The sequence below is a fragment of the Brachyistius frenatus genome, unplaced genomic scaffold (genome assembly GCF_029030835.1).
Source record: "Brachyistius frenatus isolate BFR_SWC_R1_liver_20210118 unplaced genomic scaffold, ASM2903083v1 Contig_126, whole genome shotgun sequence".
In the NCBI taxonomy this organism is placed as follows: domain Eukaryota; kingdom Metazoa; phylum Chordata; class Actinopteri; family Embiotocidae; genus Brachyistius; species Brachyistius frenatus.
The window spans coordinates 650438-678129 of record NW_027210725.1 but is presented as its reverse complement, the minus strand read 5'-3'; the positions used below and the strand labels follow the sequence as shown (position 1 = coordinate 678129).

Sequence of the window (27692 nt, the reverse complement as noted above, 5' to 3'; positions counted from 1 at the left end):
TCCATCATTCCTTTAATTCCAATGCAGATCACAGACTGTATTTGCCCTGGTCACCCCCCCCAGCTTCCCCTCACCTCCTCCGCTCCATCACCGACTCCCTGACCTTGACTTTTCCTGTTTCTACATCGGTCTCCACACACACTCCTCTCCTCTGCCTCCACTCTGTTATGGTCCACAGGGTTTGATGAATAGGCAGCGTTCACGTCGGGAAAAAACCCCAATGTATTCTGAATGCTCTAAATGGTTTGCTTTCACATCACCTAAAACAACCCGACGTTACAGTGAGAATATTGATGCTTCAACAGAGCATCTAAACAATTTTCAGTCTATTTCATTGATATTGGAAACTTAATTCCTAAAACAGATTTAAAGAAAACCTGCAAATGCATAAGTAAAGCAATTCTTCTTTCCACAGTCCACAACCTCAAAATACGAGGTGCAGCTCAGTGAAGTATTTGATGTTTGCGCAGGTTGTGTCACCGTAAATTCGTCCCCCAGAGTCAGAGTATCAACACCGAGTTCCACTGGGACCTTCTGAGGTTCTCTTCTGCTTTGTAGTCTCCAGGTCCGTCTAGGTTTTGTGCTTCCTGGCAACAGCCATGATTCTGTAGTGGAAATCACTGCATGGGCTCAAGAACATTTGGCTGTCAGAGGGCATGTTAAAGATTATTTTGTTTCCGAAAAATTTGACCCTAAATCTGATGTTTCTTGGCTCCAGTTTCAGGTATTCAGGTTCCTGAGAATTACAAAGATGTACCTGATAATATTTCTTTCTTTATAAATGGAAGTAAACAATCTATTCTTCATTTCAGTAACACTGGATTCTTGTGTAACCCCGTTGACCCTGCAGGTCTCTGCACCGGGTCCAGAACGGTTCTGTATTTACATTTTGCACACTCGGTGAAAAGGCCGCCTCGTAACGCTGTGATTAAAATAGATGCAGCATTTGTTTTGCTTCATTTCTGTTGCATCAGATTTGGTTGAGTTGCAGTTTAATAACATCAGTGTCGCAAACTCAGAGTGACTCAAAATGTCACATTTGACGGGAGAGTTTCAGATCAGGATTCAGGAGTCTTACTGTTTGTCAAAAGTGTCTCTTATCCATCGGTCTTTTTTTTGAGGATGTTGTCAGGTGGAGATTTTAAAAAGTAGCCGCGGGGGGTTCAAAACAACCTGCCGGCTTTGTTCTGGACCAGATGAATTATGATTTCTTATTAGCTAACACCACCGAGATAACTGATGGACACATTTTATTCACTTTGGATTTGATGAGAGAAGTTGAATGGGAGTCTATGGAGCCGGAGGCTTTTTGGAGCCGACCTCTAGTGGCACTCGCTGGTATTGCAGCTGAAGACACTTCTGGATCAGAACCATTTTACAGAACTGAAGCTACGAACTCTTTTAGAAACAGTCTGTGCATTCAGCTATCTGAAAAGGTAAGCTAGGTTAACCAAGTCTGGATATTTCACCACAGATCAAGAACATTTCCTCTTTTCACCACAAATGCTGCCATTTAAGTGACTAAAACCTCCAACTTTCCTCCAGGAATATTCTCAGTTCGACTCCACTTTGAGGTCAGAACTTTCCCACTTTCCAGTTGCTCATGAACGCACCATAAAGACCACATTACTTCCTCTTTAATTTCAGGATGTAGCTGCTGATCACATTTATTGATCATGTTTGTTAATGATTCGCTTCATTAACTGTTCTGCTGCCGTCTGAGCAGAAGAACCGCAGTAAAACCTGAATCCTAAACGCGACGCTGGTCCTGTTTAGATCGTCTTCTTCAATCTCTGAGGTAAAACGCAGGACATTAAAAGGTGGCTGAAGCCCCCCTCCCACCTCCCCCCATATCCACCCCTTGTCTTCACTCAATTATTCCATCTTCTAAAACGGCTGCTCTTTATTGTCCATTAGTCTGAAAGCCTTCTGTCATTCTCTCTCGTTTTAATTACATCCCGTCTTTTCCCCTTCAGCAGCTCCTCTTCCTCACTCGTCCTTCTCCCCCTTTTCGCATTACACACTATCTCCCCCTTTGGCAGCTTAAATCCCCCCTTTTCTCTCTGAATTAACCCCCCCACCCTCTCCCATCCTTTAGCCCAAGACTGTCTCCGTCTTCCCTCTTTAATTAACTCAGGTGATAAATACCGGCCTGAATCACCTGGTCTTAATACGATATGTTGGAGCCGGACTCGCTGAGTCTGAAATGTAAATATCAGCGCCGCCCGTCACATTAAACGTGGCCCGACTGAAACGACTGCAGGAACATCAAGCACATATTTATTTATATCACCACGTCATGCAGAAATCTACAGAAGCTTTTCCCCTCTTTTGTTTTTCTCTGTGTTCTCGTCACAGTAATTGACAGCCGGCTTGGTCCCACAAACTGTTTCATGAAGCTCGCTGCAGGAGACGCAGCTCCTCCTGATCCCGCTGAAGTTGATGGTTTTGGACACACATGATCCTGCAGGAAGTTTTTCCGTTTTCCCGGAGCTGAATTTGTTTATACGGAGTGATCTGTGGCTGAAGAAGACGGTTTTGGGATTATTTTCTGGTTGCTTACATCCTCGATATGTTTCTTTAAATAAAAATCTCAGCTATATTTTGTTCTGCTTTTCAAAATAAACTGCAGTTGAGGGAAACACATCCATAAACTGCATCTCAGTTTTACTCATCCTCGACATTTCCATCTGTCTCATTACACAACCTTTTCTTTAATCCTCCCTCCTCCTCTTTATAATTCTTTTCGCTGTTTTACCTCCTCGTTTCACAACTTCCTGTTCTTTCATCTTTCTTTTAACGGCATCTGTCATCAGACAGAAATCTGTTCATCAGTCCGTTCTCTGAGAAACTTTCATATTCCTTTAATTCGTCTCAGCGTTTCCTTTAATTTCTCTGTCTTTGTCTTCATTATTAAAAACCTCAAACTGCTTGATGTGAAGGTGGTGCAGCTTTTGAACCAGAAATATATCATCATCATGTTAGGATTGCAAATAACTAATATTTCAATAACTGATTAATTATTTCTACTCTAGAAGTTAAAAAAAAGCCACGTCAATAATGATCTCCTAAAATCAAAATTATTAAGTTTGCTGTGACATGAAAGAAAAAAAATTGCTGGAACTGGACAATATTTGATCTTTTTTACAAAAAAAATAATTATATTTTGGAGCAGGAAGTGACCATATTTGGACGAGCTGGGGGAGAAGCCAGCGGCCCACCGATAGCTGTAACCTGACTGCACCACAGGCCTGTCAATCAAACAGACACGCCCCCAAAACAGGTCTTCTTGAATCTTCTTTTCTAATGAATGAGGGATTATTTTCAGATGGACCTCCAGAAAACTAAGAAGAAGGAGTGACTTTAGCTAACAACACCGAGATAACTGATGGACACATTTGATTCACTTTGGATTTGATGAGAGAAGTTGAATGGGAGTCTATGGAGCCGGAGGCTTTTTGGAGCCGACCTCTAGTGGCACTCGCTGGTATTGCAGCTGAAGACACTTCTGGATCAGAACCGTTTTACAGAACTCAGCTACGAACTCTTTTAGAAACAGTCTGTGGTTTCTCTCCAGCTGGTTCTCCAGCAGGACTCGGAGATGAAGGTGCTGCCGACTCTCTCTCTGATTCCAGTCTTTATTTAATCCCACTTTTCATTCCTGTGTTTTATAATCTCTCTCTTTCAGCCTCATTAACTTTTCATAGGACCTGCTCTCTCCTCGTCTCTCCATCTCTTCCTCCTTCTTCTCTTTAAACCCTTCCCTCCCACTCCTCCTCATTTCAGAGTGTTTTAAATCCCCCCCACCTTTCCGTAGAAGTCCGTCCACTCCTACTCCTCTTCCTCGCATTTTTTACTTCCATCTTGTTTTATTCCATTAGGATAACCAAGATTTAAATACCAGCTGCCTGGATTTAATTTCCCAGCATGTTCTTAAAAAGACAACAAGAGACTGATTCTCCACGGACAAAACCACTCGGAGCCACGGAGCTGAATCTAAACAAGTGAATCAACATGTGTGTGTGTGTGTTTATGGCTGCATAATTACCTCAAACTGAAATGGAGGGAATAGATTCATATTTCCTGAGCATCGGTTGGTGAACATGTTCCAGACGTGTTGTTCTCCACTTGAATTCTGTGTTTGAACATTGTTTGACTTCGCAGCAGGACTCTGTAATGAGTAACGCCACCAGCAGGGCGCCGCTTGTTTACGACGTCCGTTTCACTTCCTATCAACATCAGCAAGAAACTATGTTTCTACTGATTGAGAGAAAGTCTCCAAAACAAGCTGTGATTGGGTTGTTTTGAACGCGCTGTGAGCGGCGTGTTGTCATGTTGGAGAGCCCGGTTGCCATGGCGCCACAGTTCAGGTAGTTTACAGCGAATGTAGGACTCGATGTTGAAGGTCTGACAATCAGCTTACAAAGAACTAATTTCACTGTGTGTGTGTGTGTGTGTGTGTGTGTGTGTGTGTGTGTGTGTGAGTGTGTGTGTGTGTGTGTGTGTGTGTGTGTGTGTGTGTGTGTGTGTGTGTGTGTGTGTGTGTGTGTGTGTGTGTGTGTGAGAGTGTGTGTGTGTGTGTGTGTGTGTGTGTGTGTGTGATAGAGTGTGTGTGTGAGAGAGTGTGTGTGTGTGTGTGTGTGTGTGTGTGTGTGTGAGAGAGTGTGTGTGTGTGTGTGTGTGTGTGTGTGTGTGTGTGTGTGTGTGTGTGTGTGTGATAGAGTGTGTGTGTGAGAGTGTGTGTGTGTGTGTGTGTGTGTGTGATGAGTGTGTGTGTGTGAGTGTGTGTGTGTGTGTGTGTGTGTGTGTGTGTGTGTGTGTGTGTGTGTGTGTGTGTGTGTGTGTGAGAGAGAGTGTGTGTGTGTGTGTGTGTGTGTGTGTGTGTGTGTGTGATAGAGTGTGTGTGTGAGAGTGTGTGTGTGTGTGTGTGTGTGTGTGTGTGTGTGTGTGTGTGTGTGTGTGTGTGTGTGTGTGTGTGTGTGTGTGTGTGTGTGTGTGTGTGTGTGTGTGTGTGTGTGTGTGTGTGTGTGTGTGTGTGTGTACCTCCTCCAGTTTGAACGTGATCATGGTGAAGGCTCTGAAGACGCAGTCCGTCGGCCCCGTGATGGTGATGATCCTCTCTGGACACGAGCCCTCGGAGATGTTGATCCTGGCGCTACTCTGTGGGTTCCGGACAGAGATGGAGGTGGAGGGCGGGGACGGTAGGGTGGAGGTTTGGGGGAGTGGAGGGGGTGGGAAAAGTATTTTTGGGGAAAAAGGGGGGGACGAGAGGGAGATGAGGGATGGGAATTGAGGGAAGACGTGGGGAAGTAAAGGGAGGTGGGTGGGGAGCATAGCGGAGGTAGGTCAGGGTGGGGTGGGGGTGGAGGGGAGAGGTAGGGGGGGCAGAGGAGAGAGAAAACACATTAGTGGGGGGGAGGGAGGGGTATGTGGGCAAAGACAGAGAAGAGGAGGAGTACCGTTTTCACCCACTGCTCCCTGAAGGAGACTCACCTGTGATGCAGGAGGAGAGAGGGATTACAAGGAGGCTGGAAGAGGGATGGTGGGGGGGAGGAGGGGGTGGAGCAGGGAGGGGGGGGGGAGCGGGAGATCAGGGAGAGAGATTAAGATGATTGGACGAGGAAGAGGATGGTGGGAGTCAAGCCCCGGAAATGGAGAGGAGAGAAACTTATTAAAAAAGGAAGAGGAAGAGGAAGAGGAAGAGGAGGAGGAGGAGGAGTATGAGGAAGAGGACGAGGAAGAGGAGGAGGAAGAGGACGAGGAAGAGGATGAGGAAGAGGATGAGGAAGAGGAAGAGGAAGAGGAAGAAGAGGAGGAGGAGGAGAGAGAGAGAGACAAGGTGGTGCAAATATTTGAGGAGGAATAAGAAGAGAAGGAGGAGATCCAGAGAAGGAGCAGTAATAACCGATGAAGACGGAGGGATGAAGATGAGTCTGAGAGGATCAAAGAGTCGACCGACGTCAGAAACACTCAGAACTTCACTTCTGATTTTATTTGGAATAAATCTGAAGTCCTGAAGACGGACGACGTGTCGGATGACGTCACCAGAACAAGATGGCAGCAACATTTCTGAAGTGACGCGTCGTTTATCTTTGATATCAGAAAGCTCTTTTCTTTTCTTTCACTGAAATCAATTATTTATAATTCAAAACTACGAGTGAAAGGAGTGCTGTACATTTTGAGGTCGAGTATATATTTTTAATATTTCTTCCACCACATTATCCGACAACTGATTTTGGTTGATTTTGATTTGTTTATTCATTCAGCTGCTGAAGATTTTTCAATCTTGCATTTTCTTTTCAGATTAATCAAAATGTTCTGCTGTATAAACATTTGTCGTTTAATTTAATTTAATTACTTCAATTCATTTGAACTTATTTTGTCGTTCTTTGAACTAATCTTTTCCTGCAGGAGCAGTTTTAGGCTCATTTCTATCCATCAAAAAACATATAAACAGAGATTATTGAATTTATTATCTGTCAATCTTAAAAACAAGTGAATAAAGAAATAATCCACAGAGGAAATAAAGCCTTAAATATTCTTTACAACCTTAAATGATTAGTCCTCCGCTGTGGGGTTTCAGTAAACTGCTGTTTGTTTACTCGACCGGGTGTCATACCTGGTTAACGATGACATCATCAGGTTAGAATTAGGTTCAAGTCAGAGTTAATCTGGGATTTAGTGAAGTTAAGAGGCTGGAGGGAGCAGAATGAGGGTCCTCACAAAGATACAAGAACAGACTCGTGTGTGTGTGTGTGTGTGTGTGTGTGTGTGTGTGTGTGTGTGTGTGTGTGTGTGTGTGTGTGTGTGTGTGTGTGTGTGTGTGTGTGTGTGTGTGTGTGTGTGTGTGTGTGTAACTGGGTGATTCACTGTCTTCCAGCAATCAGCCTTGTCTGTTTCACTAACAGCTGATCTCTCCATCACCGAACACAGAGACAAACAGGAGCCGACAGATACCGCAGCTCTGTGTGTGTGTGTGTGTGTGTGTGTGTGTGTGTGTGTGTGTGTGTGTGTGTGTGTGTGTGTGTGTGTGTGTGTGTGTGTGTGTGTGTGTGTGTGTGTGTGTGTGTTTGTGTGTGTGTGTGTGTGTTTGTGTGTGTGTGTTTGTGTGTGTGTGTGTTTGTGTGTGTGTGTGTGTGTGTGTGTGTGTGTGTGTGTGTGCGTGTGTGCGTGTGTGTGTGTGTGTGTGTGTTGTGTGTGTGTGTGTGTGTGTGTGTGTGTGTGTGTGTGTGTGTGTGTGTGTGTGTGTGTGTGTGTGTGTGTGTGTGTGTGTGTGTGTGTGTGTGTGTGTGTGTGTGTTTGATCCGTCAGTTTGGATACACAGTGAGTCAGGGAGTGAGGCAGCATTTTGGGGAATAAAGAAGAGTAATGAGAGGAAGACGTTTTGTATAAATCCGAACTGTATTTTCAGCGTTTGTGTCCTCGAGAAATAAAAAACATTTAAATATTCATGCTTCCCACTCGGAGAGTTTCACTGTCAGACAGAAACGATCTTTTTCCTCGTGGTTCGTTGTGTTCGTTCTCCCTGGAGGTGAATGTCGGGTTATTCTTACTTTTGGGATTTTTAATTGGCCGTTTATTTTTCAGGGTTTTCAATCTCAGCCTCTGGTTTGGATTTTATTTTATTGGCTGTAGTTTGATTTGACATTTAGTAATATTATTTTGAAAAGGTGTATGTTTTGTGAATAATGACTAAATAATGACCTGGGTGCCACTTTGGGAATATTGATAATAAATCAATGCATTTTTTAAATCTTGTTTCTTGTGTGAGATCCTGAAATTCAGAACATCTCGTACTAATTTGAATGAATGTAGTTTCACTTTTCAGATAGTTTTATTTTGAAAAATACTATGTTTTATGAATAATGAATAAAGTTTAAGAGTGTCAATGTTTGATAATAAATATTTAAATGTCATTAAAAGAGCTACAGAGTGACAAACTTTATTTTAAAAGTCAGAATTTATGGTTTTTAAATGATTATTTCCAGGTTTTGTTTGGATCTGCTGGATATAATAAAAACAACATAAATCTATTTGTAAGTATTTTAAGCAGCTAAAGTGATCATATATGTTTCATATTTGTGTATTAGTCATATGATGAGGTTCTATTTGATGTGGTCTCACTGACCTTCGGCATGCTGAGGTTCAGCACCACGGACAGAGACGGACTCTGCTGCTGATACGAGACTTTATTCTGAGTTTAATATTGAACCACAAAACATCTCAGAACTGTTTCCTGTTCCACAAAACACTAAATTACTTTCCTGTACATCCACAAACTGTCCAGCTGTTTGATCCATGCTAAAGTTCACACCAGCTTAACAACCTGAACTCAACAGACAAACACACCATAACATATCACCATCTGCATATCTTGTTTTTGCATGAAAGAAAATGAATCAGTTCTTCACCTGAATCGGTTTTATTGTTTGAGACATTTCACGAGTTAAAACTAAGAAACCGTCCTGCTTCTGTCCGTCTGTCTGTCAGCCGTGTCTCTCTGGAGTTTTGATTCATGTGCAGTCATCTTCAAACTATTTTCTCTCAGGACGCCCACTTCCAAAATAATTTCCCCCTCCAGAACAATATTTGCGGGTTATTATTTAACGTGTTTCCAGACGAGCACGGGGAACGGTGAGTAAATTTAGACTCATTAAAACACAGGAGCTCATTGTTCTGCTGCTGAAACACACCGGAAGCTTCCGTCTGACCTATTTTAAACTCTGCTTCGTTGTTAAAGAACATCTCAGTGCAATAATTTCCATCATATTTTACTCTGCAGCTGCTGCTCCGACAGGCAGGCTTTTATTTTGTTAACGCAGGGACTCAGGAGTTCTCCTGCAACACAACAATGAGGATTTGGTGACATAACACCTCAGGCTCGTTTCTCCACAGGATGTTTTATAATAAAAGCACGGCTGCGTTCCTCTGTTTGTCTGTTTGGACGAGGACGATCGAGCGAGTCTCCTCCGGGAGTCTCTACCGACATCTAGAAAACTCTCCGGTATTCCCATCAGCTGTGGAATACATTAACGGGTCACTGCTGTGTTCTGGTTGCAGCCAGATGAATGCAGAAGTTATAGATCCACATGTTTATTCATTCAGCTGCAGAAAGCAGGCTGAGTGCAAATGAAGCGTCTCTGCAGGAGAAGCAGAGCTCCGACAAACGGCACGGAAACGTAGAACAGGTCCAGTTTCAGTCAACGAGAAGTAAAGAATCCGGTCGGCGCTCATCGAGCTGCCGATCGTCCGGCCCCGTTGCATCTTCACATCTCGACACGACTTAAATCTCTCCTCGCTTTCTTCTACTGGACGTTTTCCAGACACGTCAAAGAAGTTTTATATCTAATCTGTCCTCTGGATCTCCCAGGAGGATGTTGAGGAACATCTGGATTTACTCGCTGAGCCGGCTGCCGCTCCGGATGAGTGTCATGAAGCGGACGGACACAAGAAGATAAAGACATTTTGGTCTATTAAATTAGAGAAGATACGTCCTTCTCCGGTCTCGGTCTCGTCCGATTGGCTGCTACTTGATGTTTTCTTGTGTTTGGACAACACAAGATATTTCTGAATGTCTTTCAAAGGCAGCTGGACTCTTTGTTAACGATGTGAAGCACTTCCTACTCCACAGAATAGAAACTTCCTCCAATTTGGCCTCAAAGGTCAGAAACATACTTTTAAAAAGAAATAATATCAAACTTTGAATTACTGAAGAAGCAAAGTAACATTTCAACCCTCAATCAGGTTGTTTTTGTGTCGTGAGTACGTAATTTGAACTTGGCATGGAGTAACGCATCACAACCAGGCGCCGGTAAAAACAGGATATCAACGTTTTTAATATTTTAACGACTATTTGAATGTTCAAAAATCATTTCACATCCCCAGACTTCATTTTGCTGTCATTTTTTAATTGAGTTTTTATTTTATTTTATATATTTTTGAGTTTTTTTTTTTATAAGAATGAACTGTAACCATGGCGATGGATTCCTACTTCCTGCTGTTGTTTGAAATACATCCTCCCTTCTTTCCTTCTTTCTCTCCACCTCCACTTCTCTGTCTTTTTGTTTTTACTGAACGTCCCTCTGGTTCTCCACCTTCTTATGTCTCCGTCGTTCGCTCTACGTTTCCTTGTAAAAAACTAAAAACAGCGAGGCAGAGAGGACAGAAATCCCACCGGGAAGCTCAAACACCTCCAGCTCCGAGTCCTGCCACCATTTTACCGACTTCTAACAGCAAACATCCGCACGGCAAACGTCACAGCAGGCGGCCAACCTACTAAATCAGATGTATTTACCCTCTAACAGGAGCTGGAAGGGATGTTTCTGTCGTTACATCAGAAATAGACTCGAACAGAATATATAATTAGGTCAGATACAGCCGATTAAGACATTAAAGACTCCGTACTTCCTATCTTTCTCAGTGTTGCAACGCTGCAGTTATCAGGGAGCACGTGAAGGATCGTCGTGGATTAAAGAGGATATTATGGAGGATGAAAGAATGAGCAGGTGGGGGATGGGCGTCGGGGTCTTACCTCTTCTCGTATTCTCTTCACAGTTTCTCCTTTCTGTGGAAACACAGGACACACACACACATTACTGTGAATCTCCGAACCTCCACCGGAGTTTAAGAAAGCTAATAAAATAAGGACGACAGACGGTGCATGTGTACGAAGAAAAAGGTGATCGGAAAGTTTGAAAAGAAGAAAAACGATCTGTAAAATAAAAGTTAACCAAATTATTTTTTATCTTAAGATCACAATAATTAATGTAAATTTAATCAATCTCCTAAATTTCTGCAAAATTCCTGCAATTTCTCTGGAGCAAAGTTTTTCTGTTACGTTGAGCCCCCTAATATTTCTTTAAATTCAAAAGATTAAAAAAAAGTGAGAAGTTAAATATTTCCAAATATTTCTGTCACGTGAAGTCTGATTATTATCGGAAGTGATTACATAGAACTCTTTCCTTAATAGTAAAAAAAAAACATTCCCATAAAATTCCCCAAATTGAATCAATTTTTTTTGCAAAGAAATATGACATTTTTTGAACAATCACAAAAATATTCAGCAAAATCCCAAAAGGACTAACCTTTATTATGAAAATCTGTATCACTGAATGGAAACCACATAAACAGCTATTTTACATTTTTAGTGTTTGTTAACATTATCAAGGAGGTGATGACTCTCCTTTATTTTAATGTTTGTGGTTTTAGTGGAACTGGACTATATCATATCGAATAATTGCCCCTCATTAATATTCATAGAGTTTATGGCAGAGCTGCTCTGAGTGCTCAGTAATTGGATGAATCACGTATATAATTTACAACTACAACATGGTTTATGATTGAATAATGTTGGTAAGTGGAGAATACCGCAGGAGAAATCCAGGTGAGTGATGCTTCCTGCCTACTAATCACCCGCCGGCGGGAAGCCCTGCAGCGGCTGCAGCGCTCGGAGAGCCGATAACCGAGTCTGACGCCGTCGATGTGACGCGGGAGTTTGAAAGCACGAAGAAAAACAATGAAGGAAACGGCTCCCGTGATAAATAAACATCGGTGGTTCTGTTTCTGGTGTGAGCTGAACAACATTTATCTCCTCTGACACCCCTGATCCACCCCCCCCTCCCCCCCGCTAGAACTGTAACCCAGTAATGTAATTTTCTTGCCATCTTTATGTCACAGATTCAGAAGCTAATAGACCACACAGTGGAAGTGGTGAGGGGGGAGTGGAGCTGATGAGGGGGGAGTGGAGCTGATGAGGGGGGAGTGGAGCTGATGAGGGGGAGTGGAGCTGATGAGGGGGGAGTGGAGCTGATGAGGGGGTGGAGTGGAGCTGGTGAGGGGAGGGGGGAGTGGAGCTGATGAGGGGGAGTGGAGCTGGTGAGGGGGAGTGGAGCTGATGAGGGGGGAGTGGAGCTGGTGAGGGGGGAGTGGAGCTGATGAGGGGGGAGTGGAGCTGGTGAGGGGGGAGTGGAGCTGATGAGGGGGGAGTGGAGCTGATGAGGGGGGAGTGGAGCTGGTGAGGGGGGAGTGGAGCTGATGAGGGGGGAGTGGAGCTGAAGGGAATCAGGCCGGTCGTGGTGCAGCGCCTGTGCTGCGGGGGAATGGTCATTATCGCACTTCACTCAGCTGTGATATATTTGGAAAAAAAATAAAATCCTACAGGGTTTTATTTAACACTTCCACAGTTAAATGAAGTGGCGTCCCTCGAGAGCAGCTCCTTTTCAGCCAGCACAGATTGGAGTGACACGGCCTGACTGGAAATTTTACACACTATTAATGCATATTTCATGGGAACTTTAAATCGCTGTGGTAGGATTACCATGAATGCTATCTTCAGCAGCACGCCAATTTTTAGAAAACCAAGGTCTGGAAATTGCTCTGATTTTCAAACATGGTTTACAGATTATTAGTATTATTATTATATAAATGTTTTCTAATGCTGCTCAGATATTCTATTTTATGACTTTTATACTGACGCAATAATTTGTCCTTTAATTTGCTCTGACATTAAAGCCATAATATTGAAATCTTCTCTGGTAGAACAAACATTTTAATTGCCCGGCTTTTGTCTTTCAGATGCAGTGAAACAACATCTTTTACTTCACTTGATGAATACAGAAGTGAAAAGTTTAAAACTCACCTTTCCGATGATGCTTCCAACTTCCTGTGGAGGAAACACAAACAGGAACTGTTAATGTGGAAAATGTGGAAATGAACAAACAAAAACAAAAAAAACTCTACAAGCACAGACTTTATTCCATAAACCAAAGAGCTTAAAGTCTGCACAGACTTTGAGTTACAGCGGACAACGAGCTCGCAGGCTCATGTAAACGCCCCTGTATGAGACAATCAACGAGTTCAGAGAGTTCCTGAACGCAGCACAGTGATGCAGCAGGAAGGAATGACCTTCATGAGGAAGTGTTAGTCAAATCAGTTTCAAAAAGCCCGCGTACAGCCGAGTGTTCCTGAGTCCATGCAGTGATTTCCGCTACAGAATCATGGCTGGGGGCCCAAAGATCACAACCATCCAATATTGGTTTTCTTGGCCTTGTCCATCCTGATTTTGAGTCAAACTTTTGTGGAATAGAAAATCCCTAACACGCCCAGTCACGGCCGAGAACCTTGTTGCCATGGCGCCACAGTTCAGGTGGTTTGCAGCGAATGTTTTCCCTCAAGACCCAAGGAGCAAGGCCTAAAACCAATAATGGATGGTTGTGATCTTCAAGCCCTCAGGTGGCACCGTTTTAAAAACAGCCAGTGGAAATCACTGCATGGGCTCAGGAACACTTGGCTTCATCACCGTAGACTTTCTTAAGTGTCTCTGTTGACGATTTCCAGAGTTTGACCCCAAAATCTGAAGTTTCTCTGCTCCAGTTTCAGGTTTCCATGGTGACATCACTAATGTTCATGTACCAGCGGTCACGTTAACGTGGTGAACTCAGTGAGGATGTTGATCCAGACACGACTCTGAATACTTCCTCATGAAGGTTGTTGCTTCCTGCTGCTCCGTGTGCATCACTGTGCTGCGTTCAGGAACTCTCTGAAATCTTATATCAGCCCTCGTATGTAGGAGTCAGAATCAACTCCCCCGTGTGCGTTCGTGGTTGTGTAGGAACGTGTCAGTGTAACAGTGCGTCTCTCCGATGTGTTTATAATAGTAACAGAAGAAGATCAAACCGGCCTCATCCTTTACATCCTGTTTGAAATGTTCCTCCCTCCTCTTCCTCACCTTTCCGTGCATGAGGAGGCGCAGTGTGAGCGTGACTCCCATGGCGCCGTCTCCAAACTCCTGCTCACAGCTCATGGTAGAGGTGGTGGTGGTGGTGTGGTGGGTGGAGGTGTGGGTGGACTCTGCTGCTGGGAGACGCATGAAGGTCCGAGGCCCCGCGGCGAATGGAGCTGTCCAGAACACCACAGAGAACCCTTTGGAGAACCCGGCGAGGAACCCTTGGAGAGCCCTGGAGCTGCGAGCGGGGGCGAGGGGAGGTCGGGATCGCAGCGGTGGAGCCGGTGTCAGAGGCGGGATCTATCCTCGCTCCTGTTTCTCTTCTCTGTGGGAACAAAGTCAGACATGAAGGTTTGATTTTAAATATTGTTTCCGCTCCACGTCCTCCTCATATACAGAAATCTGTATTTTATCCCGATGAGACTAAAACCAGCATTCCGGCATCATTTTGGTCTTTTTTTCGGAGTCTCTCCCGCATCGACAGCTCAGTCAATGAAAAACGTTTTATTTTTCTCATTACAGACGACGTGTCCACAGCGTCTTACTAAATACAGCACAAAAGAAAAACGAGTCGTTCCAGCAGAGCAGAGCTGGTGTGTAATGGGTGTTAATTATTAATTAATTAATGTGACTCAGCTCAGAAATTACAATAAAAATAGGACAAACGGAAAGACAAAAGGACCAGAAGACGTCTTTGACCCAGTTTTACTGTGAGACCTCAAACAGAGACTTCAATTCAAAACAAGCAATTTAAATTAAGGCTTTAGAATTATTCATATTCAAATCTTCATTCGGGACTTCAGCTGCATTGAAACTAGCGCTCCTACTCTCTGAACCAATGAAAAAGCAGCGTTACACCAGGTGATGCAGAGCAGCAGCGACCAGAGACTGAACGGTGTCGTGCTGCGTTCTGCCCGCCTGCTGAGAACTGCATGCAGCTCGCAGGACCGCGCAGCCGCGTGGAAACCCAACGGACACTGGAGTCATTCGTCTGGATGAGAAGCGAGACGTCTTCACGAAACTACAGAAGTCCGGCTGCCTTCAAATAAAACTGAGATTGACTGAGAACCTTCACAGACATTCAGTGTCGAGACAAAACGGACCAAAATAAGAGGAAGATCTCGTGAGGTGGATGAAGTCAGAACCCTGCAGAACATCGTTCAAGTATCCGGCGTCACTACGTTAGTTGTCTTCTGTATCAGATGAATAAGTTCACTAAACATTGATCTTGAAAAGAAAACAAGTCATGATTCTCCTTTTATCCAGATTTGTGCAGCACTGAATCATTGTGTCTGTCGAGCTTTGTCTCCATGGAGATGAGTGACTGAAATCCTTCCCTGTGTATCCGAAGGGCAGTCCCGCCGTTTCTCTCTACATCCCATCAGCTCTCTTAACCAGAAGAGAATGACCATAAAAGATCACGTACTTAACTAATATTCCATTTGACATAAATAAACCAGCATGATAAAAACATGATGATTGACAGCGTGTAGGTTTTCTCTCACTGTGCTCTCATGTGTTTTTTTGTTCTTGTAATAGTTTGATTTTTTTTTTTTACAGTCAGAAAAAGTACCGAGATGATAAATCAACACTAAGTCGATTTTTTTTTTTTTTTTTTTTTTTTTTTTTTAGCCTTCAAGGAGCCTAAATTGAGAATGAGGGTTTGTGTTTGCTTGATTTCAGTGAAACTGTTTGTTATTATGTGTTTAAGCTGAGTTTGGTCTCCGACTTGCGGCGTCGAGAGGTTGAAGCTTCATTCAGACTGAAAGCAGAAAACTCCGATTGCTGTGTGCTTGTTTGCAGCCGGGTGATTTACGGTTATAAAATTCTCTTTGCTGTAAACCACCGGTGCGTTGGGGTCCGTAGCCACGAGGCCTACGAGGCGTTTCATTGATTTAACGTTCCCGGCAGCGCAGCGGGAACGAAGCCGGCGCCGAACAAGCGCTAGAAAATTAACATAATTTCTCAAGTGTCAGAAGCTAGTCAACAAGTCAGCGCTGCAATTTAAAAATTAATTGGGAACTCTGTTTAAAAAGCTTAAGGGGGCTGAATGAAATGAGCTTTTGGACATGGAAGTGCCACTCAGGCATGATGATGCTCGAGTGTTTCCTTTTTACACAAAAAACAGAGAAGAACACAGAAAAGGAGGCGAGTCGAGGCGTCGCTGCACTAAAGAGAGGCTGCTGTCTCCGGTGGGAGTCTTTGGTTAGCTGCATGTATACGTCTGTGTGTGTGTGTGTGTGTGTGTGTGTGTGTGTGTGTGTGTGTGTGTGTGTGTGTGTGTGTGTGTGTGTGTGTGTGAATGGATGCCATTTCATGTATGTGTGTGTGTGATGGTCACTCTTTAAATGTGTGCACAGACTTTTGCATCTAAACGTGCACGGCGAGCGTCTGCGTCTTCAGGTCTCATGAAAAATACAGTCGCAGTCAAAGTAGGTCACAAATGTGATGCAGGCTGGCACGCTAGACGAGCTGCATCTCATGACAACGCACACACACACACACACACACACACACACACACACACACACACACACACACACACACACACACACACACACACACACACACACACACACACACACACACACACACACACACACACACACACACACACACACACACACACACACATACAGACGGTGGGTGCTTTAACATCAGAGAGAAACAGAGAACTAAGAAGAGGCAGTGATGAGGAGGAGCGACGCTGAACACGACCTCCAGCTGAGCGATGAGAGCTGCTGTCAAAACATCTTCTCACCAGTTCAGTTCTCCGCTGCGTCGGAGGTCACGCGTGTTCTTAAAAACTGAGTCGCTGTATGCAAATGTTCCGTGTGTTGGACAGGTTGAGAGAGTGTGTGTGTGTGTGTGTGTGTGTGTGTGTGTGTGTGTGTGTGTGTGTGTGTGTGTGTGTGTGTGTGTGTGTGTGTGTGTGTGTGTGCTTGGCTGCATGACTGCATGCATTTGAAAGGATGCATTTACTTTATTTTTCTTCAAACTCTCTCTCTCTCTCTCTCTCTCTCTCTCTCTCTCTGTCTCTCTGTGTGTGTCTGAGAAAGATGCGAATGCAGAAAGTATGAATTATTGAAGCTCTTTCAGATGCTTCAGCTTGGGGTTAAAAACCTGGACCATCCATCCCCCGCTTTGAGTCATTTATGACTGAACACACACACACACACACACACACACACACACACACACACACACACACACACACACACACACACACACACACACACACACACACACACACACACACACACACACACACACACACACACACACACACACACACACACAGTTAACCCCCCTGTGGGCCTGTCCTTGTAGAAATGGACTTGGGGGAATAAGCCATGAATCAGCCATGCATGAGGTCAGCACAGAGATGGTGTGTGCGTGTCCTTGTTTTACTGACGTTGTGGGGACTCGGTTCAGACTGCAGGATTTCGGGGACTCATCTTTCAAACACGCTGAACGCCGCGAAACAAATCGATCCCATTTATAATTTCTGCTGCGGCCCGTTTGGGCTCAATAACTCCTCGTGTAAACATCACAGAAACCTGGTTCATGGGTTCAGAAGAAGACTCCTGGATCGTTACATGTTCAAGCAGAAATTACATCACTTGTCTCCGTGGAAACGTGACATGTTGAATGCACAATTTTCTTTAAACAAATTGTACTTAATTCTTTTGTTTGTTTGTTTATTTGACCCTGAATCCACAAAGATAAGAAAACTAAAACTTTAAAAACTGGCATGTTTTCATCATTTGGAAAAGAGACATCAACTAAATCTTTTGTGGTAAAATACATCATTAATAATTTAAAGTGAAAGAAAACGTGTGTTTCTGTAAACCCTGCAGAAGTAACTACCTAACCTAACCTAACCTAAGTAGCCTGTTTGACTTCATCCCAAAGACTTCTCGACTGATTACCGTTGTGATCACGAGCACAACGTTTGAGCGCTTCAGAGACATCAGGTGTGTTTTCCTCCTGCTGAGTTCCAGCTCAGTTTCAGGAGGAAAACCCAGAATGAATCCAGGACTTGTCTCCCAAATTACCGGCTGATACGTCAAAGCTGCCGTCCTCCCTCCGAACGACGAGCCGCCTCCCGCCGGACTCATCGGGCCGAGCGGCTTTTCACCACGACAAGTCGGGGAAATTGTTCTGAGAGGAATGACCGGAGTGAAAGAGGAGGTCCACGTGTGCATGAATACAAAACAGAGAGATGAACAAAAAGAAAACACAAAGGGATCGTGGACGAGGAGGAAACCAGAGACAGAACAGGACGCAGCCGGAATATATTTCACGGACACGTGGTAAATCACTGGATTGGATTTGATTACCAGGTGGGCAGGTCTGATTGATTCTGGCCGGCAACAACTCATTTCTAAAAAGCGATTGGATTAAACACTGAACCAACAACTCATTCCTTAAAGCCCAATTGGATTAAAACGGCAGATTTAAATCATACTTTGGTTAAACGGCGACAACAAGGACGACCTGTCTGACAACAATTCAGGTGTTACAATAGAAAAATAAAAACTATTGTAATAAGGATGTGATTATATTTAGTCGTGCAGTGTCGATATCCACAGAAGGTTTAGATGTAATCTTAAACTGAAGTCGTGTCGAAGGATTTCAACCGACAAAGTTCTGCATGTTCGAGCCAAAAAAACAAAAGAACCATTGAAACGGTCCGAGTGAAGACACGTCAGAGGCTCCTGCAACTCTGCTGCACTTCCGTCTGTTGTTTAATTAAGTGCAGAAATTGATCAGATATCATTTTATATTAAACTTGTATTTTTAACTTGCACATGTTCGACTGCGTTAAAACAACTGTCACTCAACATTTTCTCACTTCAGAATCAAACCATCCAAACGTGACGCAGCAAACATTTGGGTTTGTTGGTGCGAAGACTGAGAAGCAGAAGAAGAAGAAGAAGAAGAACAGCAGCAGCTGTTTTCAGTCTCAAATAATTCACTCAATTCATCAAATCAAGCAATAAAACAACAGTCAAAGAAATTAAAACAGCCAAAAAACACACAAAGATGCACAAGAGCAGTAATTTATACTCAAATCATGAATAAATCTAAATAAAATTAGAATCTGGAAATGCGGTGAGAATAAATGTGAGTGTCTGCCGTGTAACTCCGGCATGTTAGAGCATGTTCTCATACACGTAAGTGTGCATACATGTGTTGTGGTGGGTGAATGAGGCGATGATGTCATGGTGTGGGATGGCCGGAGAGAGAAAGTGACATCACCGCCGGAGTATGTGTGTGTGTGTGTGTGTGAGAGAGAGAGAGAGAGAGAGAGAGAGAGAGAGAGAGAGAGAGAGTGTGTGTGTGTTAGAGAGAGTGTATGTGGTGTGTGAGTTTGTGTGTGTGTGTGTGTGTGTGTGTGTGTGTGTGTGTGTGTGTGTGTGTGTGTGTGTGTGTGTGTGTGTGTGTGTGTGTGTGTGTGTGTGTGTGTGTGTGTGTGTGTGTGTGTGTGTGTGTGTGTGTGTGTGTGTGTGTGTGTGTGTGTGTGTGTGTGTGTGTGTGTGTGTGTGTGTGTGTGTGTGTGTGTGTGTGTGTGTGTGTGTGTGTGTGTGTGTGTGTGTGTGTGTGTGTGTGTGTGTGTGTGTGTGTGTGTGTGTGTGTGTGTGTGTGTGTGTGTGTGTGGTGTGTGTGGTGTGTGTGTGTGTGTGTGTGTGTGTGTGTGTGTGTGTGTGTGTGTGTGTGTGTGTGTGTGTGTGTGTGTGTTAGAGAGGCTGACATCACTGTGTTTCTGAGTTTCTATTGAAAAACAACTGAAACAGGAGGAAGAGGAGGAAGAGGAGGGGCGAGCGACAGACGCTGGAGAGACAGAGGAAGAGTCAAACAGCAGATTTAAACAGAGTGAAGTCACTTCCTGCCGTAAGTCTCTTCCAGCTCGATAATCACTGTAATTACGAGGACGGCGTAATGCTAGGATGCTACGGCGAAGGCTAAAATAAAAAAGGAGGAAAGCTCAGATGTCGATGGAAACACAAACCTGAAAATAGAAACTGCAGACAGCTGGCGAGAGAAACATCCCGTTCCCCGTCATTTAGTGCGTTCAGTAATTTAACGTTAAATTCCTGTCGTTTAGCGGTTCGATTCGACGGCTCAAAATACGACCGCAGAGGTCGAATTAAAGCGGCTAAAAGTAGCGACACTTCAAAATAAAAGACGCGTCCGACCTCATTTAGAAAATCTGCTTTATTTCAGCAGTTTATTTCCAGCAGTTATAAAACTGGAATGAGATGATTTTTTTTTGGTGTTTAAAATGTTTGTTTATTTTCTGCTGTATCTTCGTGACCCGAAACCAAAACACGAGTGGATTATAAAACCGTTGACTGCCACCGTTAGTTTTACTGCTGCAGCCCCCAAAAATAAAACAAATGTCATTGAAGTTGTCATCAAATGGGACTATTCTGAAAGCCAATATACCAGATCATTTTGAAGGTAAAACCAGCTCCTAAACCGAAAGTGTTTTATGATGAAACAGGCGACCACAGACCACGGGTATTGAAGCCCCGCCTCCTGCCCCGCCCACATGTGAGCGTGCACACCTTGAACTTTAGCCAATCTGTGTTTTTACAAAAACACGTGAAATGGGCTCTGACTCAAAACGAGGTGGGACGGTGGTATTTATACCTTCAACAACGGTGGACATGTTTGATAATGATTTTGCACTTTTTTGTCCAAATATTTGCATTTAGTAAAAAGCATGAAGTAGAAGAATAATGGTTGACCGGCTCAATCTGACCAATCAGGTTCCCCCGTGGGAGGGAAGGACATCCATTATAAAGGCCAACCTATTTACATAGTGTGTTTAACATTTACATGCTGTCTGTGTGTGTGTGTGTGTGTGTGTGTGTGTGTGTGTGTGTGTGTGTGTGTGTGTGTGTGTGTGTGTGTGTGTGTGTGTCTGTGTGTGTGTTTTAGACAAAGAACTGAAAAGGACGTGTCAATTTTTGAAGTGTCTGCTTGAGTCCTGATAAGTGAGAGTCGCTGCATGTCTGAATGGTTTCAGATGCACCGTTTTCATTGTGTGTGTGTGTGTGTGTGTGTGTGTGTGTGTGTGTGTGTGTGTGTGTGTGTGTGTGTGTGTGTGTGTGTGTGTGTGTGTGTGTTTGTGTGTTTGTGTTTGTGGACACACTCGCCTGCTTTGACATGTTCATACATGTCATCCTGGTATGTGTGTGTTTGACAGGTAAATGACAGCAGCGACCTTGTCATATTTCGTCAGACACACACACACACACACACACACACACACACACACACACACACACACACACACACACACACACACACACACACACACACACACACACACACACACACACACTCTCTCACACACACACACTGATGTGTGTACACAGGAAAACACACAAACTCGGACACAAATAGAGCGGAAAACATGTGCTGCCTGCACACACAGGCCGGCCTGCCAAAACCACTTACACACAGCTAGGCTTACAGGACACACACACACACACACACACACACACACACACACACACACACACACACACACACACACACACACACACACACACACACACACACACACACACACACACACACACACACACACACACACACACACACACACACACACACACACACACACACACACACACACACACACACACACACACGGACAAAAGGCTGACTCCGTCTGGCTCTCACACAGTCATGAATGTAGCCTGGATATAAACGCACTCGACCGGCCAAGAGTCTTCAAAGAGACACATACACATAAAAACACGCAAATACACATATAGACACACACACACACACACACACACACACACACACACACACACACACACACACACACACACACACACACACACACACACACACACACACACACACACACACACACACACACACACACACACACACACATCCAAACGGATTTTATTCCAAGTGGAGAGGAAACAACAGAAGCGTCAGTGAATTAGTAACGGACGGTGATGAGAATGAAATGTGTGAATCTCTGAGACACAGAACACACACAGACACACAGACACACACACACACACACACACACACACACACACACACACACACACACACACACACACACACACACACACACACACACACACACACACACACAGCTTTCTCTCTCTCTCTCTCTCTCTCTCTCTCTCTCTCTCTCTCTCTCTCTCTCTCTCTCTCTCTCTCTCTCTCTCTCTCTCTCTCTCTCTCTCTCTCTCTCTCTCTCTCTCTCTCTCTCTCTCGCACACACACACAGGCTGCAGGAGGAATTTGTGTGTTTGTTTCCGATTCTGTTTTTAAAGCTCCAACTTCAATCTGACGTGTAAATAATCTCAGACCAGTTTCTGTAACTTGCTCGACTCTCAGACAAAAGAAATCTGAATCCTTTGAGGGACCGAGCTCGATGGCGGGAAGACGGATGATACGAGACGTCTTCGTATCACGCAGCACACTGTGAGGCTCGGACTGAATCTCAACACGACCGTGAGGACGCATACATGTGGGGAAATTTATTCCTCAGAGAATGTCCACCATGATTACAGAGACACACAGAGACAGACGGACAGACAGACGGACAGAGAGACAGACAGAGAGACAAACAGAGACACAGAGACAGACAGAGAGACAGACAGAGGGATGCAGGTCAGAGTGAAGGAAAGACAACGATGCTGTCGATCTTCAAACATCAGTTTAAATTCAGCCGTGACGACAGTTTGAGGAAAATAGCCCGAATTTAACAATGAAGTGAGAAGTGAGAGCAATCAGAGACACAGCGGAGCTCCGGGAGGACAGAGTCCCCCGACGGACGGGGGGAGACAGAGGAGATGGACGAATAGACTCAATGAGAGATCGCCCGAAACCAAACAATACGGAGGAACATCTTACTTATTTTATTCTGAATATATTCAGCGTCGTCTCTTCACCAACGTCAGCACTGAGTTCCAGTCTGATGCTGTCTGGGATTCTTTCAGGTCCTCAGGCGGCTCCGCTTTAAAAACAGACATGATTCTGAAGTGGAAATCACTGCATGGGCTCAGGAACACTTGTTAAAGATCTTTATGTTCCCCAAAATCTGAAGTTTCTCTGCTCCAGTTTCAGGTTTCCATGGTGACATCACAGATGTTCACGGTGACATCACAGACGTACCAGCGGTCACGTTAACGTGTGGAACTCGTGATGCTGATGAAGAGACGACTCTGAATACTTCCTCATGAAGGTTTCAGCTTCCTGCTGCTCCAGAATTGTGAAACTACTGTTGTAAATAATCTTTTGTATTAAGTTTATGAGGTTTTCCAAAATTGTAAACAAGGCAATAAAATGGAAGCCACTAAAAAAAAGCAGTATAACAGGAAAATACCTGTAAATATATGTATATAACTAATTGTATGGGGAATACATATTTTATATTATAGATATATTACAAAAGATGAATTATCGATTTAAACGCAAAATAAAATTAGCATTTTAATGAACCAACAATCCTATATCACTGATATTTACCTGACATATAACAAATGTTGTGATTATTCTAACAGCTGAAGTCCAATGAAGTCACATTAATCTCTTCTTATTCCACTCTTTTTTTCTGCTTTTTTCCCCCAGCGACCCAGTTTCCTCGTGTTTATTATGAAAGTTTCAAGCGTGTCTTGTGATTATGCATTGTGCACAGTGTGCCCAAACATATGCATACTGTATATAGATATAGGGAATTTAAATAACCACAATGGAGAGAGAAAAAAAGCACAATGCCAAACTGGAATGAGCCACAACGACGGAGTGGAAAGACGCCCGAGGCTGTCGGATCGGAGCCTCGCAGCAAATTCATTCAGTCCAAAACACGACTAATCCGCAGAGCTGCACCGCCACACGTTCACGTTTTTATCCTATAAATAAATTCATTTTATTCTTCTTTTATAATTCACAGGAACTCGCGGGTGTTCCGCCTGACAGGAAAAGAAAAACACACCTGCTGTGAAAAAGACGATGAAAGAGTCGGCGGTGGCATTTTTTTTTTGCCGCCTCGCAGACCACTGAATGAACGACAGAGTCGCAGCTCAGACGGCATTCAAATGACACTCTGCTCGCTGCAGAGTATTTGAATACCAGAACAGGATATGCATATCACCGCTGAGGACGCAAAGCACAAACACACAGCAGCGATCCTGGAAGAAGTCTTTAATGACGTCAGGAGGAGCGACAGGTGTTCCTGCCGGGTTTCAGGTGTCTCAGACACATTTACTGTTGAATTAAAGGATCATTATTGAAAACAGAGCAATAAACGGGCTAAATTAAGTTTTATCTGATTCCCGAATTATTATTTCTTCATTTTGAATAAAAAGTCTTTTATTTGCTCCCGCAGGTTGACTCCAGCTCTGCGTCCTGATGAAGAGGTTCAACTCTCAGCGGTCTGAATTAGCCGGTGTCTCTCATGGTTCTCGTGTTTTGAAGCGATCTCCAGTAATCACAACCGACTGCAGAATGTTCATTTGGGGGGAAATAGAGCAAATCTGCAGGGTCTCAATTAGAAGGGAAGAGACGTTCATCTGGATGCCAGACGTTGTTTTTGACTCATTTCCTCCTTTTTAACAAATGTTGCCATCGTCGGTTGTCGTTGGCAACGAGGTGGAGAGACGGGAGGAAAAATAAATTACATGTAAGAATAAAAACTGATGATGTTTACTGGAGCATCTGTTCAGACCGCTGAACAAACTATTTTCAGGGTTTGTTGGCTGAGACACACTGAAGATTTCTACAAATCACAGTGTGCAGAATTTGTACGGATATTTTTCAGTTAAATATTTGGTTTCAGCTGCAGTCGCTTTTTGATCCGGTAAATATCTACATTTACAACCTGAACTTTCCCATCAGCCTCGTTCATCAACAACTTATTGTCAGGAGTTCAGTTTTGTCCTCCATTTTGCCCCCGATCACCTCTCCTCCTGTGTCCCCTGTCTTTGTCTGTGGCCACGCCCCTCACCTCCCGTGGCCACGCCCCTCACCGGTCCCAGCAGATGCAGCCACTCACCCCTGATCACCACCTGCAGGTGTGCTGCATCTCCCTGATCACCTCCCCAGACTATATGTAACCTGCCCCTGCACAACTCTGGTTGTCGGTTCATTTTTGTTAGCCACCCGTCCGTCTTCCGTCTGCTCCCCGTCAGCTCCCTGTCAGTCCTGTTCCTGTTCCCGTTCCTCCGGCCTCTGTGTCTCCTGCGGATATCCCGGTCAAAATCACCAGTCGGTGGAGTTGCCCTCCCGGCTTGGAGGATTGTTGACGCCGTCCCTTCCGCTGGTCTGCCGGCTGTCCTGTTACCCGTGTCCCCCTGGAGCTGTCGGTTGAGTTGCCCTCCCGACTGGACGTAAAGTGGACACGCTCGGTGCCACCCTTTGGTTTGTAGTTTTTTGTTTGTTTTTTGGGACAATAAAGACAGTATTTTTGGAACGTATACCTCGAGTCTGTGTGCTTGCATTTGGGTCCTGGAAAAATACTCCACCACATAACACTTATTTGTTTTTTCAGTTTGTGTCACGTAGTTTCTGGTTGGATTATTCCGACCTTTTAAGCGAAAGAAAACACCATGCAGTTATTCTGTTGCAGAGCTAACAAGCTACAAGAATAAAGGAAATCTGTGATTGGTCTAGGCGTGTGTCACTCAGGAAGAAGTCAGCCAATCAGAAGAGCAGATTGCTGATATCAATGAATCTTAAAGACACAAAGAGAAGCTGAAGAGAGGAGATGGAAAATGTTTTTTAGGTGCTTAAATCCATAAAAATATCTTCTTGGAGATCAAGACGGAAAATACACTGTCCAACTCTGAAGTATGGGACCTTTAAGGTAACGGAAAGACGGTCGATTTGGTTAAATGTACTTACCCATCTTTTTTTGTTTTTATATTTCAAGACTCTTTGAATATTTGAATATCATGTAGTTCAACATAAATATGTGTAAATAAAAGTTTTGAGTCTCTGAATTTTCAGGTTGTCCATCCCATTCTGGTAAACGTGATATCTCAGGAACGCCTCGAGGGAATTTCTTCAAATTTGGCACAAACGTTCTCTTGGCCTTAACGATGAACTCATAAAAATTCTGAGGTCAAAGGTCACTGTGTCTTCAAAAAACGGAAGAATTTATACACTGATTATTACCCAAATTTCACACAGTGACATTTGCCAGCCTGGAGACAAACACACCTGTTTACATCACTCTCAACTCGGATGGGCTAACAGAGATTTACAATTCACACACTGAACTGTGTGCAGTCAGAGAAACGTGATGTTTGATAGATTAAATAGGAGTTATATATGACGGAGAACAGGAACATGTGTGTGTAACGTGAGTGTGTCCGTGTGAGGGAGTTTATGAGATCACACATCAGGTCACGGTGTAATCTCCTCCAACCGCCGCGGCCTTGGCTGACGGAGGCAGCAGCCTTCTCTTGTTTCACGACACCTGAATATGTATTCTGCTGCCATTTATAATTATATATATATGTATATATATATATAAAATGATGCTTCGGCTCAGGAGACGGGATGAGCGTCCGTGTTTTATTATCTTCTGATAAATATTTTCATGTTTGTGAAATGCCTCCAGACTCGAGCCGCTTCACACAATCAAAGTTTTATTTCTATAGAAGACTCAAACTTTCTTCTACTTAAAGGAAATATTTTGAATTATAACTCTACTTTTTAAGGTTAAAAATGCGAAATATTGAGTCTTTATTATCCTTTTTTTGTCAGCTGTCATGAAGCCAGATAGTTTTATTATGGATCAGATGAACTCAATCAACTCTCTTTAACTCAAACCGACGGATTCTCGCTCCGTTTTATTATTGAGGAACATTCAGGTGTTGTTTAGCTCCGTAATAGATAAGAAATCTGCCTAAAATAAAGCATTAAGCTTGTTCAGGAACTGATAGAGTTTGTAGGCAGCGACGGCGTAACACAAGGTAGGAAAACAAATGATTTGTTTATGACCGTATCTGGAGGGAAGAGTTAAAATGGTTGTAAAGTAGATTCCAGTTGCCGGAGCAGAGGCTGCGTTTCCTCCTGTGTGACATGAATTCTTGTTGAAGCCTCATCACCTCCTCGCTGTCAGAAAAATTCAATTACATAAATGATTTGTCAACACACCCACACGCCGAACTCCCATTCTCTCTTTTCTGGTGTGGGGCTGTTTTGCCTACTCGACATCTGTCTCGCTCTCCTCCTCCCGGCTGCGTATGAAAATCAAGCGCTCAGCCATGTTTGCTCTGCGTGCAGCAGGAGAGGCGCTTTCAACCGGCTGCTCCGGCTCCAGAGACACTTTCTGCTCCCTGAGTGTTCACAGATATCATCTTTATGTCTCAGTACCTTTACAAGGCTGCTGGAACAGCATTAGAGTGTGTGTGGGGGAGGGGGGGGGTGATGAGGAGACAGAGGAAACAACAAGAGGAAGGAAGGAAAGGAGGCCTTTAAAGGAACCAATATTTACATACTGTAAAGCTATTCCATAAATAAACTCCTTATTACAGTCAAAACAAACAAATTCACCCAATTAAACAGTTGTGATGTAAATGCATGTCAACTGTGCTTGCGTAGTTACTCTCGCTGGCAGAAGGGGGCGATAAAAATGTCCGAACGACAGGTTTAAGATGAAAGTGTCTCTTTGGTAAATGACAATAAACGGCGTGAGAAATATTGTCGTAGATTTTGGCGTTTCCTGGCTTTAATGTCTCTATTACAGTAAAATGATCTTCTGAAGGTATCAGACTCTTGTAGCTCCTCCATATTTATTTATTTCTACCACGTTTTCTTTATCGCCACATAACTCTTGGTTATTTATCAAAAATATCGGTGTCCTTGATATGTTCTGATGAGTTACTTGTAGATATTTGATGACATTTATACTTTTTTTTATTCACAAACTGCAAATAAAAACAGCAAAAAGAATAAACGCAGATGTGACATG

General features: G+C 43.7%; 1 protein-coding gene across 2 annotated transcripts in view; it reads right to left on the bottom strand.

Moving 5' to 3' along the window:
- pcbp4 (poly(rC) binding protein 4) overlaps positions 1-27692 on the bottom strand; it is an 88412-nt gene that overhangs the window by 30013 nt on the left and 30707 nt on the right. For both annotated transcript variants that reach the window (XM_069714121.1, XM_069714122.1), the window contains exons 3-6: positions 13727-14048; positions 12638-12661; positions 10532-10564; positions 5044-5160 (exon numbers count right to left, since the gene is read on the bottom strand). In XM_069714121.1, coding sequence (XP_069570222.1) covers positions 5044-5160; positions 10532-10564; positions 12638-12661; positions 13727-13867 — 315 coding nt within the window. In that variant the 5' untranslated portion in view covers positions 13868-14048. The remainder of the gene's footprint in view (positions 1-5043; positions 5161-10531; positions 10565-12637; positions 12662-13726; positions 14049-27692) is intronic.